The sequence below is a fragment of the Trichechus manatus genome, unplaced genomic scaffold (assembly GCF_000243295.1).
Source record: "Trichechus manatus latirostris isolate Lorelei unplaced genomic scaffold, TriManLat1.0 scaffold00061, whole genome shotgun sequence".
Lineage (NCBI taxonomy): Eukaryota > Metazoa > Chordata > Mammalia > Sirenia > Trichechidae > Trichechus > Trichechus manatus.
In genome coordinates this window covers 6,452,873-6,467,734 of record NW_004443997.1, presented here as the reverse complement: position 1 = coordinate 6,467,734, position 14,862 = coordinate 6,452,873, and the positions used below count along the sequence as shown (strand labels likewise).

The window sequence follows — 14,862 nt, the reverse complement described above, 5'->3', positions numbered from 1 at the left end:
GGATTTACAGCACACAGGAAAATCATACTATATGACAAAACGGCGGACAATCACACAATACTGGGAATCATGGCCTAGTCAAGTTGATATACATTTTTTGGGGACACAGCTCCATCCATAACAATAAAATTATATGCTCCAAACACAGAAACTCAGCTCTCCCTCTCTAGCCACATTTAATGCAATTCTTGTCTACTGCATTTCAATCTTCCTAACACCCTCTCCAGACCAAGCCTGCTCACTCATCACCCCCAGTGCCTCTCCAACATCATTTACTCTGGATTCCAATTCAACACAACAACTTTCATCCTTTCAGTCCCTAAGTGGTTTGGACTACAACTTCCTTAGAAATGATTCCACTCCCTGGAACCTCGCCTCTACTTTCCCAGTACAGTCAGTTTCCAAGCACAGTTAGCTAAAGAAGACTGTCTCCATTTCATTGGATGAGGCCAGGGCATTTTCCTGGGCAGGGTGGTGAGGGAAGGAAGAAAGGGAATAGGGTTTGTGAGCATGTCTAAAATCTCTGGCTTCCTTATTTTTAACATGAAAGATAATATATCCTCAAAAATATCCAATGAGAGGAAAACAGTTACAATTATCATAAAGTTATGAAAGTCATCAAAAACGATTAAGCAGATAGGAGACACTGAGCTTCTGTTAATGGTGATGGGAAAATTTGTAGCGAGATCATCTTAAGGACTGAACAACATGATAAACGTAACTAACGTCACTGACCACCACTTGTCTGTCAGTCTGTTGTACTGTGGTGGCTTGCATGTTGCTGTGATGCTGGAAGCTATGTCACCAGTATTTCAAATACCAGTGGGTCACCGATGGGGACAGGTTTCAGCAGAGCTTCCAGACTTCCAGACTAAGACATATGAGAAGACTTGGCAGTCTACTTCTGAAACAATTGGGCAGTTAAAACCTTATGAACAGCAGCGAAACATTGTAAGATATAGTAGGACCAGGCAGTGTTTCATTCTGTTGTATACAGGGTTGCTTTAAATTGGAACCAACTTGATGGCAACTAACAACGTCACTGAATTGTACGTGCAAAGTATTTTCAAAAGGCAACAATTTGTTACATATATATTTACTACAATTAAAAAATGGTTAAAAAATTATTAGAGGATCACAATGTGGGAAAGATCTAGGTCAGAGCATTAAGTTAAAAAAATCAAGTTTCAAAATCGTGCACACACTTTAATTGCAAGTGTGTGAATAGTGCACCTGGATAGACACAAAGACTAGAAGGGGGCATGGAAGATGTCAGTGGTTGGTGTCATGGATTGAATTATGTCTCCCCAAAAAATGTGTGTATCAATTTGGCTGGGTCATGATTCCCAGTATTGCATGATTGTGTAACATTTTGTAATCTGATGTGATTTCCTTATGTGTTGTAAACTCTATCACTATGATGTAATAAGATGGATTAGTGGCAGTTATACTGATGAGTTATACTTTTGAGATATAAAAGAGAGAAGTGAGCAGAGACACATGGGAACTTCACACCACCAAGAAAGCAGTGCCAGGAGCAGAGCGCGTCCTTTGGACCTGAGGTTCCTGCGCTGAGATGCTCCCAGACCAAGGGAAGACTGACGCATCCTAAGGACCTTCCTCCAGAGGCAACAGAGAGAGAAAGCCTTCTCCTGGAGCTGATGCACTGAATTTGGACTTGTAGCCTACTGGATTGTGAGAGAATAAACTTCTCTTCGTTAAAGCCATCCACTTGTGATATTTCTGTTACAGCAGCACTAGCTAAGACAGCTGGTATGTCTAGTTTCAGCCATGGACAGCTTTATGATTTCCATTATCATTGTTATAATATTTGTGAATTACAGTGAAATCTCTGAGAGCTGGAACTCGACAGGACTGCCATGTTTTTCTGGGTCTTGCAAGTTTTCCGCTTCTGACAGAGTGCAGTCTTACCACTTTTCTATTGCTTGTTTTACTGGAACATATTTGAGTTTTCCTTCTCCAACAGGTTTTCACCTTACAAAGTTTCCATCTTTTGCAGGTTTTACTGTATTATAAGGTCCCTGCTCATCTCATCCATGAGCTAAAGAGTATGATCAAGACACTACACTTTTATACCATTCAACCGGCAAGAAGAGTGACAGAACAGGTGCTGTCCTTATTCTCTGGTGTGGCAGAAGAGGAATGGAGAAAAGATGGCACGTTAAGCCTGTGAGGGTTTGTGTTTTCCCTCTGTCCTGAATGGTTTCATTAAAAGGCATGGTTTAAAAAATTAACGGTACAGAATCTGTTTCCCCAACTCATCCCTTCTTTTTTTTTTTTTTCTCTTGTGAGAGGATCAAAGTTGTTGGAAACTGGAAAGGTAAATTGTTTTCTAATAATATTAGCCAGAAAGACACTGTTCTTCTGTAGCAAACCCCTGAGACCAGAGCAGTTACTTTATGACTACTAAAGGCTGGTACTTGAGACTAATGGGAAATTTGGCAGCAAATGCATTCAAGCTCCTACCATTTCCTAAAGATCTGGAATCTTTCTCTTGCGTTTTCACAGATCAGCAGAATCTCAATCTCTTGCTATCTCTTCTTTCACTTTGGAATCCTAGATATAGCTAAGATCGAAAGATTTAAGATCGAGTAACTCCCACACACATTTACAGATTCAACCTCGCCCCACTACATATTACAGATTTAGGGGTCTATCTGGCATTGGGAAGTTGTTCTTTGAATACGTCTCATTTTCAGCCACTCTGTAGTCCATCGAATTTGTGACTGTTCATTTAGCTTAAATTTTAATTTTACCTTTGGTACATATCTGATAATACAATGCCTCAATCAGTCAATCTGAATTTCTCTGTCCTTTCAAAGACTGACATCTACCCTGTAATATCATGAACCACAAGAAGATAACCACAAACAGACAACTGGGTACAAAAGATGTTCATCACAGCATTTTCATAATACAAGAAAAAAACACTAAAAATAATCTTAATACCTAATGATCAGGGAATGGGTACATAAATAATAATCTATCTAATCAATAGAAAAATTATGTAGACTGTAATAATATTTGCAAATAATGTTAATTCATCATATAACATCGAGCAGAAAAAGCAAGAAACAGACTTGTATAATAAACCCATTTTAGTAAAGAAAAATATACACATGTAGAAGGAGAGTTGGAAGGAAACAGCCTCTTACATATGTGGTGGTAACTTACAGGTGATACCTCTTCTTATTTATGCTTTTCTTCATTTTCCAGCTTTTCTAGAATATACACATATTACTTTTATATCCAGAAATAAAACTTTTTTTAAAAGGTCAAAACATAAGTTGGTCCATTGGGATCCAGAAAGTTACAGAAAGGCTTAATGTAGACTGGCTGTTAGGAATTCACTTTCTCTGCTTCATTTTAAAGAGGGAAAGTACTGCCACACTATTAAGCAATCAGCCAGTAGGGTTCATCCAAGAGCAATAAACTGACATCTCAAGAGAAAATTAGTGAAACTCAGGAAATTAGAACTGGAAACCCTGACTAAGTGATCTAATACATCCCTCAAGAATCAGTACATATACAATACACTTCCTGGTGTGGGCACTTTCTTTTCCATTGAATTGCAAATGTTTCAAGAGATCCCAGTTTCACTGCTACATTTTAGACCAGTCAACAAGCTATTAATCCATCTTCCCTGAGCAGAGTATAAGGACTTAAGAAACTTTAGAGATGTCAATCTAACTCCTTCTGAAACGTGTTGGCAGAACAAGCATTTCTACCTGTATCTGTACATGGTTCAAGCTCCGGCACTTCCACTTAGCTGTGAGATCTCACGCAAGTCCTTTTATCTATCTGATCCCAGAGGAAACCTCTCCACCTACCTCACAAGGGTTGCTGTAGGGAGTAAGTGAGGTGATGCATGTGGAGAATAAATCCAGTGCATACAGCAGGTGCTCAGTAAATGTTTGATAACTCTGGCGTGACTGGTATTGGAGGATTGTTTTCCTGGCAAGATAGGCTCTGCTGAGTCAACTAAAAAAACCACTTGTCACTGGGTCAACTCCAATTGATGGCGACCCCATGTGTGTCAGAGCAGAACTGTGCTCCACAGGGTTTTCAGTGGCTGATTTTTTCAGAAGCAGACGGCTAGGCCTTTCTCTGGGTAGACTCGAATCTCCAACCTTTTGGTTAGCAGCAAGCATGTTAAATGTTTACACCAGCCAGGGACTCTGCATCTTTTGTAAATTTCTTGAATGACACAGGTGGGTTGGAATGGACAATAAGGTTTGTGGTCTTGAAACAGCAAAATTCCATTTGATACTCAAACCTTGGACTTAGTCACACCAACTAAATTAACCACCCTCAGACCCCACATATGCCTCAGAGAGCACCCACTCAGCCTTTTCAGTGTTGAAAACAGCCAGAATTAGAAAGATAGCTACAGAGATGGGAAAAAGTAATGTTTGAGATTGAATCAATAGGGTTTAATAAATAGTTCACATAGAAAGCTGAAGGAAAGAGAAGAATAATGCCCCCAAGTTCCACCTGGATAACTAAATCAACAGCTGATTTAGTCACTCAACAAATATTGAGCACCAACTAAGGGCCAGGCACTGTTCTAGGCACTGGGGATATAGAATGAACCAAGCAGAAAAAAAGAATTGCTGCCATTATGGGGCTTACCTTCTAGTGGGGCAATAAATAAGTAAACAAATGAATAAAGAAGAGGATTTCTGATTGGGATAACTGTAATGAAGGAAATAACCAGGGTAATGGGATAGAGAACAACAGTATGGAAAGCTACTTGGGATATGATTGTCACAGAAGGTCTCTCTCAGGAGGTAACATGTAAGGTGAGTGAGTCCTAAAAGATGAGAAGGCGCTAACAGGTGAGGAGTGGGGGGAAGAGGGTGCACCTCAAGAAGAAGGAGCAACAGGTGCAGAGACCCTGGAGTGGGAAAAGGTGGAGTGCTTGAAAATGGGGGGAAAAAAGGGCTGATGTGGCTGAAAGGTAGTGTGACAGAGAAGAGGACAGTTGGGAGATGAGGCTGCAGAAGTGGGCAGAGACCATTAACAGATGAGCCTTACGAAGCGGGTTCCTGGGGAAGACAATGAGAACACATTTGATTTGTTGAGGATGAGGCACCTGAGGGGAATATCCAGACTAAAATCCAGGACTATATCCTAAGAACTAAACATAGTGCTGGGATTTGAGAAATCGTTCAGCCACATCAAAATCACCTGGGAGTGTTCTGAAAAATATAGATTTCTCAGGCACCGAAAACACAGATTTTAGGGGTGCCACCCTGGGAAATTTTAATTCACTAGGTCCTGGTGGAGATCTAAAGATGAGTTTTTCAATACTCGCTGGTAATTCTGATCCATTCATTCAAAAAACTCTTCTTACATTCCTACCATGTGGCAGGACAAACTAAGTGCTGGAGATATGGCACTCAACAGGCTACAGAACTTAGCCTAGAGAAAGAATAGACAGAGAAGTAAACAAATAAATTACAACGGTGATACACACCACAGAGGAAAACAAAAGCTGGCAAAATACAGAGTTATTGTGGGAACCTACATTAGATAAACCTAAAGAGAAGACCTCTCTCTCAGAAAGTTACATTTGAGCTGACAGATGGGAATAAGAAGCAGTCAGCCATGTGACCATCTAAGGGAACAGCATTCCAGGCAAAGGAAACAGCCAGTACAAAGGCTTAGTTGGAAACTCAGCAGATGAATCCAACTTTTTGCTTTATTCCTAGTTGATTAACCAACCAAGATGGAGGAGAGGGCATTTTGTGTGCACTCTGCAAGCTATACTAAGCACCTATCTTGTGCCAGGCACTGTGCCAGGTGCTGACACAAAGATGAGCAAGACAGTCCTCTCTCAGCAGGGAGTTTGCAGTCAGATGAGGGAAGCAGGTAACCGAATAAATACGGCTCCATGAGGTAACTGAGAGCATCTCAGACAATCAGTTCATGTTCTGAGAAAACCAAACAGATGATTAATACTTTTGAGAATGATGATATAAGCAATTTTTTTTTTTTTAGACTGAACATGATAAACTATTTCCATTTCTATGTGGCCCTGCCAGCTCAGAGTATCTGGATTTGGGGTGAAATATTTGCAGCAATGGATATAGGGTTTGAGATACTGTATACTCAGCTATGTTTGAGGGAAATAGTTACATCCCGTTAATAGTGAACATTTATGGAGCACTTAGATTAGCCTGGCTGGACATGTCTCATGGAGTACTCACAACAATAGTCCCTATGATGTCCCAGGGATTGTTGTTATTATTGTTCCCTTTTTACAGATGAAGAAATAGGGGCTAGCAAGATGACGGTACTATCCTGAGGTCGCTCAACTAAGACATGACAACCCCCCAGCTCCATCTGAGTTTGGAACCTCAATTCTGGTCACTACTGCCTCCCACGAATTGCTTAGAAACTGACACGACTGCTATCCTTACCCCAGTTCTCAAAGCATATCCTTCTCTCTTCTCCCCATCCCTATTATCCACTTGGGTTGTCTACACCGACCAGATCTACCAGCACCTCGCCCCATGGCGGTGAGGAGGAGACAGAAATCCTTGTTTCCACTCTTGGGGAGAAGTAGGGGGCACCAGGGCGGTGCTCACTGTGCCCCAGGGTCTGGCTATACAGGACCCCAGCAAGAAGGGGCCCACCCATAGCTCTGCCTCCCTCTGTTCACCCACCTGCAGAGGAAGAGTGATTACAGGGGGGCTCAGTGTTCAAGGAGAAAAGGGGTTTGAGGCAGGGAATGTGAATTAAATGACTCAGGTTCCAGAAAATTAAGGTAAATTGTTGAAGTCAAGAGAAGTGGTACAGACGGTAGATAGGATGAGTCCAAATGTATTCAAATTCAAATTCAATGGTTTTTAAAAAACAAAAACAAAAAACGAGCTGGTCACCTTCAGCCTGCTGGCTGGCCAGTTTGTAACTTAAAGGGCCTTCCAATTCCCTTTTCCTGAAGCTGTCTTTTATTCCAGACTTCTCAGTGGGAGTCTAGTCGTGGGTTAGATGGTCTCTGGGTGTGTCTGTCAGGGAGTGCAGTGGCTTGGTCTGTCTTTTCCCCTTGGTTTGGCAGACTTACTGGCACCCTCTCTTCTCCGCCTCCCCTTATTCCCTCCCCCACTCCTCGTGAAGAGGCTCTTGGCCCGGTCCCCGAGCCCTGGCAAGTGCACGCGGACGATGCAGGAGGGGTGAGGTCACGTCTCCCCTGAGCCTCACGCCGGGGCTTTTCAGAGCCTTGCCACGAGCTCATGCCGAGAGCCCCAGACTGCGCGGACCGTGCGCTCCTCCGCCCACCCAGCGCCACCAGCCTCACCGATGTCTCAGTTCCCCCTCAGTTCGGACTTCAAGAACGCTCTGGACAGCAGTCCCGAGGCCAAAACCGAGAATGAAAAGACCGAAGAGGACCTGCCCAGGCACGAGAACTACCTGTGGCTCACCATCTTCTCGTGTTTTTGCCCTGCGTACCCCATCAACATCGTGGCTTTAGTCTTCTCCGTCATGGTGAGTGGGTTGGGGCAGCCGGGGAAGGAAGACACGGACGGTGCGCGCTCCGAGCTCTCCACAGCTCCCTAACTTTCTGTCCCAGGAGCCCGGGGTGCTCTTGTTCTCTGCGCCTCTTCTTTCCTTTCTCAGGCTCTTGGGAACCCTCCCCGGCAGTCATCACACCTTGTGGTGCTCAAAGCCGTGGGCAAGCCTCCCCCAGGCCGGCTTTCCACTTCTTTCCAGTGCCCATGGTGTGCTCTCTCCAACCCGCCGAAGTCCGTGGACTTAGCTGCTTCTCTCCCTGCTTCCTCCAGTGTTCCCAAACACTCCTCCGGGTCTGCTCAACCCGCATTTCCAGAGTCCTAGAGCACACCACACTGGAGTGCAACAGTGCGCCCTATGCTCCCAAGCACCCTGGAATCTCTGCATCTCTAACGTATAGTCCTTCCTTTGCTGCGTCCTAGGCACTGCCTCGGCCACACTCTCCAAGGATCCCCAGGCGATCCCCGACGCACCTCCCCCCACCTTGGCCCCCGGTCCCGCGCTTTGGCTCGCTCTCTGTAGGCAACAACGGTTCCTTCCTGCTTCTTCCATGTCCAGTTCCCCCTCCTTGCTTCTCTCTGGCAATACTTCGTCTTTCTTGCCAGCACGCCAGAGGCTGACTCACATCCACCCTTCTCCCTGTGCCCCCCTCACCTGCAAAGTGCAGCCTCTTTCGTTTACTCTTTGTACTCAAGTTCCTTCCCTATTTGCTGCACACAGACCCTATCCCCGCCACTTTTGGCGTTCCCCAAGGGCTTCCTGGCACCCTACAGCCGCTCTCTCCTGCGCCCAGGGCTACCAGGAATGCCTCCGGAACTCCATGCTCAGTGCCATTCGGCGCGCCCCCCACGCAAACGCGCCTGCCTCCCACTTGCGCACCTCTGTGGAGGAGAGGCCCCTGGTGCTTCTTCTAGTCTGGCTTTCCGGAGCTCAGCTCCACGACCCTTTTTAGCCCACGTAGGAACTTCCGGGCGAACCCCAACAGAAGGGGAACTAGCGTCCACGAGGTCCTCGCCTTACTGACTAGAGCAGCTGGCCCAGGGGTGATGGTGGGGTGAGGCTCAGGCCGGGACTATCCCGGGACAACCCTTCCACTGTGCTCCCTCCCCCCACTGGCCCACCTGGCTTGCGGCAGCGAGGAACTCCCCCGCCATGGACAGGGAGAGTCCAGGTGCAGCTGAGTGAAGATCACGAGAGCCCCCACCCCCTAAGTTTGCCCACATCTGCTATGGATGGTACCATGTTCGCTTCGTGAGTACCCACAGGGACCCCATTAGCCCCTCCCCAAAAGCCTTTTGTAGGCTGTGTCTGCCCCAACGCTTGAAGTACAAGCAAGCAGCTACTGAAGTTCTTACAGCCCAGGTTCAAATTCAGTTCCACCAAGTATGATCTGTGGCACATCACTGCGTCTCTCTGAACCTCAGTCTTTGTCTATAAATGGGAAGAATGATAGCCCCTATTTCTTGGTGGTGTTGTGAGCATTAATGAGATAATCATTGTAAAGTGCTTAGAACAGTGCCTGCCTACATTACTACATCATTATTTTATTTTATTGTAATTTAGATAAAGGTTTACAGAACTATTTCTCATTAAACAGTTAGCACACATATTGTTTTATGACATTAGTTAACAACCCCACGTCAACACTCTCCCTTCTCAACCTTGGGTTCCCCATTACCAGCTTTCCTGTCCGCTCCTGCCTTCCAGTCCTTGCCCCTGGGATGGTGTGCCCCTTTAGTCGTTTTGTTTTATGGGCCTGTCTAATCTTTGGCTGAAGGGTGAGTCTCGGGAGTAACTTCATTACTGAGCTAAAAGGGTGTCGGGGGACCATACTCTCAGGGTTATTTTATTTATTAATGTTTATTGTCTGTGTTCCCTCATTAGAATATAAGCTCTATGAGGGCAGGGCTATTTGTAAGTGTTGTTTCCTGTGTATCCTCAGCACCTAGAACAGAACCTGGCCCGTGGTAGATGCTCAATAAATATTATAAAATGAATGAATGAATGGTGTTAATAGATGACATCTGCGCTGCTGTTCCTCATACTGGAGTCCCAGAAGCCAAGGAGGCATCAGGTTCCTTAGCCAATTTCCTCCCTTTCTTCCTCTCGCCAGATACCCGGCTTCAGGTTTTGTTGTTGTTTCTGCAGAGAAGCTGGAGTGGACGATGCAGCCAACTTCTCAGGCAGCAGCGGACTCTCTGGCTGGCAATGGTGCCCACACTCCATCCTGGTTTATTAATCAGGCAGCCAATCCTGTCCCCCACCCCCACCAGTACCATTCAGAAAAATGCCTGCAAGCTTTTTTCCCACTGGTCTGCGACCAGCTAATACTCCAGCTGGTGGTTTAACAGGATGGATACTAATGATGCCACTTGGTGGGTCCTGGGGAATGAAGTTTGTACACATTTTGAATAGGAACCTTTTTCTTACTTCTTTATCCCCCAGTCCCTCCCCCTCCAAGCTTTTTTCAATAGTTTTATAGCCAGGGAATCAGTCTGGTATTAGAATACAGGCATTGGAGTCAGAACGTTAACTATGGGAAAGTTACTACCACCTTTATAAAGTCTTAGTTTCTTCATCTATCAAATGGAAATATAAAAAGTGTTTTAAGTTCAAGCAACCTGTTGTAAGGATGAAAAAAGATTAAGCACGTTAAGCCTCCAGCACTGTGCCAGTAAGAGCAATTAACTGTCGACAGATGGATAGATTTGGAGCCTGGAGACATCATATGTCACATATGAAAACAAACACAACATAAAATAAATGAAACCAATCCCCACTGCACTCCCTCAGGTACTGGAAGGGTTTTCCCATTGACAAAGTGCAGGTCTGGGCAGGGCAAGTTTGGCCATAAGGACCCCAAGGTCCAAAGGACAAAGAGAAAAAGGAAGAGTGTGTAGAAGGAAGGTGGCTGACAAACTGCTGCCAGGTGTGTTTGTCCTGGCGGTGTTTTGTGATGTTCAATCCTAATTCTGTATCACACTTATCTGTAATGTGTGGTAAGTTCAGGCACGACAACTAATTAATAGTCCTCAACTGGGGATGGTACAATTCTCCAAGGAGGCATTTGGAAATGTGGGGGAGCATCTCTGTTGGCCCCAGTGATTGGGAGTGCTACTGGAAGTTTGTAGGAGGGGCCAAGGGTACTAATGTCCTGCAGTGCTGGGACTGTCCTCCCGATGAAAAATGCTCCCATCTCAAATGCCTTACTGACTTAATGGAGCACAGTTCTACCATGACACACGTGGTCTCCATTAGTCAGAACTGCCTTCCATGGCAATTAACAACAAAGGGCAAATAGCATCCCAATTAAGAAACAGATGCAAATTGATATCAACATAGATGTATGGAAAATATTGACAAGGCTCAAAATAACTAGCTCCCAGGACTATAAAAAGAGCCTGCAATCTCAAAACAATCAATACCTTTATTTATTAAATCATGTCTGAAAAGACTCCTATAAAAATACAAAGTTGGAGTAGGGACTGGAGAATAATAGAACTGCTTTGCAAAGTACACATTTAAGAAGAGTGTTCAAGCGTAGGTGTTCTTTCCACCACCCCATGTGGACCCAGGGGAGTCTTAGGAGTTGTCAGGAAGCACATCACAGAGCAGATCCTGCACAATAGGACTTGCTGTATTGGAACACTGGTGTGTCAGGCACCACCAGTGGTGGGGACAGAGAAGTCTTTTGCTTCTCTGTGTATGTAAGTTGGTATGGTGAAAGTGAATTTAACCTGTACTCAATTTTAGGGACATATATCCCAAGAACTTCCCCTCAAACAGGGCCACCCACTGCAGTCCCATATTGCCCCTTCATGTGAATTGGAAAATGGCATCCTTCCACTATGCAGACAAAGACCTGCACCAGGGCACACAGCTTGATAAGAAAAGTGCAGGGTGGCTTTCAGGCCTCTCTCATCACGCCCCCCAACCATCCTGGGCTGTTGTTGTTGTTAGCTGCCGTGGAGTCGGCCCCCAACTCATGGTCACCCTATGCACAACTGAACATGGACTGTGTGGTCCATAGGGTTTTCATGGGCTGATTTTCAGAAGTAGATCACCAGGCTTTCCTTCCTAGTCAGTGTTAGTGTAGAAGCTCCACTGAAACCTGTTCAGCATCATAGCAACACACAAGCCTCCACTGATAGATGGGTGTCAGCTACATTTGAACTGCACTGGCCAGGAATCGAACCTGGGTCTCCCACATGGAAGGCGAGAACTCTACCACTGAACTACCACTGCCCTACATCCTAGGTTATCTTTGTTTATTCAGTCTGAAAGGCACCCAAAAATTTTCTAGTATGGCTCTTAATCCAGGCAAAAGAATGTTTTATTCATTCAACAAGTATTTTTTGAGCTCCGATTATGTGCCAGGTTCTGTTCCAGGTTTTGGTACACTCCTTTATCTCTATCGAAAGGTAAACAAGACAGGGAAGATCTCTGCCCTCCTGGATCTGGAATAAGAGAGGTTCCAGGCAAGCTGCAGGAGTGCTGACAAATTTAGGATGAGCTCCATTTGGTTTTGTAGCTAGAGGCAGGTCTATCCCTGAAGACTTGAGATGAATCCCTGCTGAGCCTCCATTCTTGATGACTTTCATGATACAGTCATTTGGACAGCTGAACCAACTACTCTGTGTTTGGATACAAAATAGCCAATGACTTTTGATTGGGTGTTTACAAGCCTTCTTTAATCACAACCTCTTCTCTGTCACACCTACAGAACCTATATAGAGACCAGCCACTCAGGTTCAAGTTATTTTCTGCTATTTGCTAGGTATGGGACTTCATGCAAGTGTCCCAACCTTTCTGAGGCCTGGTTTCTTCATCTGTAAAATGGGGGATGTGCCTACCCAAGTATTGTTCTTCAGATTAAATGATAAATGTTAAAAGTTCTCAGCTCACTGCCTAGCACACAGCCAAAACTTAGTTAAGTATTAATGCTGATGATGGTGATGATAAGATGTGTATGTTTTGAGAATACAAGCCATTATCTTTTGTAGTAACAGTTTTCTGATTTTATTGAGACTAGCAAGTTTGATGAGAATAAAAGCAATAACAAATAAACATATCACTGGAATAAGTGTTGCAGCCTAAAGATAAGTATTAATGCTAAACTGAAACACAAAATAAATAAGGAGGACATCTGGTTAAGAATGGAGTATTGAGCATACCTGTTTTTCTTCACTCCTTTCTCAAACCCCTTAAAATAATAGAAAGTGAATAAAAAAAGAATATAAGCACCTAATGACAAATTAGGAGATGAGATAAGAGAGGTTACAAAATCTTAAAAGATGGAAAAAGTGATATTTGAGCCCTGACTAATTTTACAGAGCAGATAAGACTAAAATTTAAATTCTGCAGAGAAAGGAACCACAAAGAAGAAAGTCAATTTGCCCTGCAAGATTCTAGAAAGGTTCAGGAATTTGAGGTACCCATTGAAGATATCTTTTCTGAAGGTAGGAATGAAGGATAGGGCTGAAGAGAGGAGGAACCTTTCAAAGTCTGTTCAAGACGTCCTCAGACAACCAGAGATTGTCTGCCATACCACACAGCCAGACACTGACTCCCTTACCAATTCTGGCAGAAGATGGAAGGTTTACTCTCTAGTAATATTAAACAGAAACGCTCTAGACACCAGGCAAAGGTGAGAGCAGAGCTGCAGCACCATAATGATATAAGGGGATTAATGTAAAATCTGCATATTAAACAGTGAAGCCCCCAACTCCTGCCCCAAATTGGCTCCCTTACCCTGGCCATCCAAACAAGATACTGGAGAATTTCACTTCAGGGATATGACCAGCCCAAGGGGAAAAAAAAAAGCTACAAACATTTTATAGTCCTCCAGAGAAATAAGTGAATCCCCATTCAATGGCCCCACAGGATGCCCATCAAGTGACAAGCCCCAACCTCACACACAAAACAACCAAGCAGTTTTTCAGTGGCTCACTTGTAAACATGAAGAAGCGGCCAAAGATCATCAGACATTTTGAGAATGCCTATGAAATAAGAGACAACCCCTCCACCTAAACAGGAGAAAAGAAGTGTAAGGAAAGAACACAAGAAGTAGGGAAAAAAAACATCAAAAATAGATTTAAAAAAATATAGTCAAGAAAACATAATAGAATTTGAGAATCATTACAGGAAATCTAACATCTAGCCAACAGAGGTTCCACAAAAAAAAACAGAACAAAGAAAACTGAAGGGAATAAAGTAGCAAATAAATAATACAAGAAAATTTCCCAGAACTGAGCATGTCAATTTTCAGATTAAGAGAGTCCCCCAATACCCAATAAAATGGATAAAACAAGACCTAAGCAAAGCACACTATTGTGACATTTTAGCAACTTAAAGATAAAACTTCTCTCTGATCTTACAAGCTTCCAAAGGGAAGTGTGCCTGGCATACAGCTTTTCTCAGAAACTACAAAAGGATGTGCACCCCTCAAATATAAGTGTAAATCAAGAAAGAGAAAGACATGGAATCTAGAAAAAGGGATCTACCACAAAAAAGAGACAAAGACAAATCCTCCTCAAAACAAGGCAACCAGGCTCATAAGCCCACAGAAGATGTAATTAGTAATGGATGACTGATCTGAAGCCATAGTCACAATCCATAATTTGGTCTTGGGCTGGCACAGTAAGCCACAGATCTGCCCACAGCCTGACCACACCTGCTTCTGGAAGACAGACTCTGTGGTCAAAAAGAAAGTAAAGGCCCACAAAATGAAAGACAAACCAAACTGATGTCCTTTCCACCTCACCCAAGCTCCACTATGGACTTCAATTAGGTTTAGAGTGAAGTTGTTTTGGTTTTTTCCGCCATTTTTGTAGTCAGGGTAGAACTTGGAAATAACAGTTCTGGAAATAACCCAGAGGTCTTACCACCACCCACAAGTTGGGGCTCTGAATGCTGAACATAGTTCTCTCAGTGTGACTTCCCTCAAGCCTTTCTGGCTCTTTCCACATGACTGTCATCTGAGAAATGGAGAAATGGGATATTACTATAATATATAATATTATGGACCCCTTAGATTTATTTCTTATAAATTTCTACCTTTGAAGCTCTTACGAGCATTAAGATGGTTCCAGATCATACAGATCTTGCCTGAAGTGTGTAACTGTTTGAAAGTTCTGTTATAGATACCTATAGATTTTACAGATACACATGTTGCCCAAACAGTCCCTACCTTGCTGCTTTCATAGGTCCCACCACTACGTGGGGGAGGTGGTCACTGAAATTTTTCATTTGTTAATCAAGAATTTAAACTGCTTTACGGTCCTTTCAGTCCTGGGTTGTTGGATGTACAGGCTATATCTATTTCAA

General features: G+C 43.8%; 1 protein-coding gene and 1 non-coding gene across 2 annotated transcripts in view; one reads left to right on the top strand and one right to left on the bottom strand.

Moving 5' to 3' along the window:
• Positions 1–7,326: 7,326 nt before the first annotated feature.
• Positions 7,327–14,862, top strand: part of TMEM233 (transmembrane protein 233) — a 42,983-nt gene continuing 35,447 nt past the window's right edge. The window contains exon 1 of the mRNA XM_023733753.1: positions 7,327–7,512. Within this exon, the coding sequence (XP_023589521.1) occupies positions 7,327–7,512 (186 nt within the window). The remainder of the gene's footprint in view (positions 7,513–14,862) is intronic.
• TRNAG-UCC (transfer RNA glycine (anticodon UCC)) lies at positions 11,711–11,781 on the bottom strand. The gene has a single exon. It is a non-coding gene; the product is annotated as a tRNA-Gly (tRNA).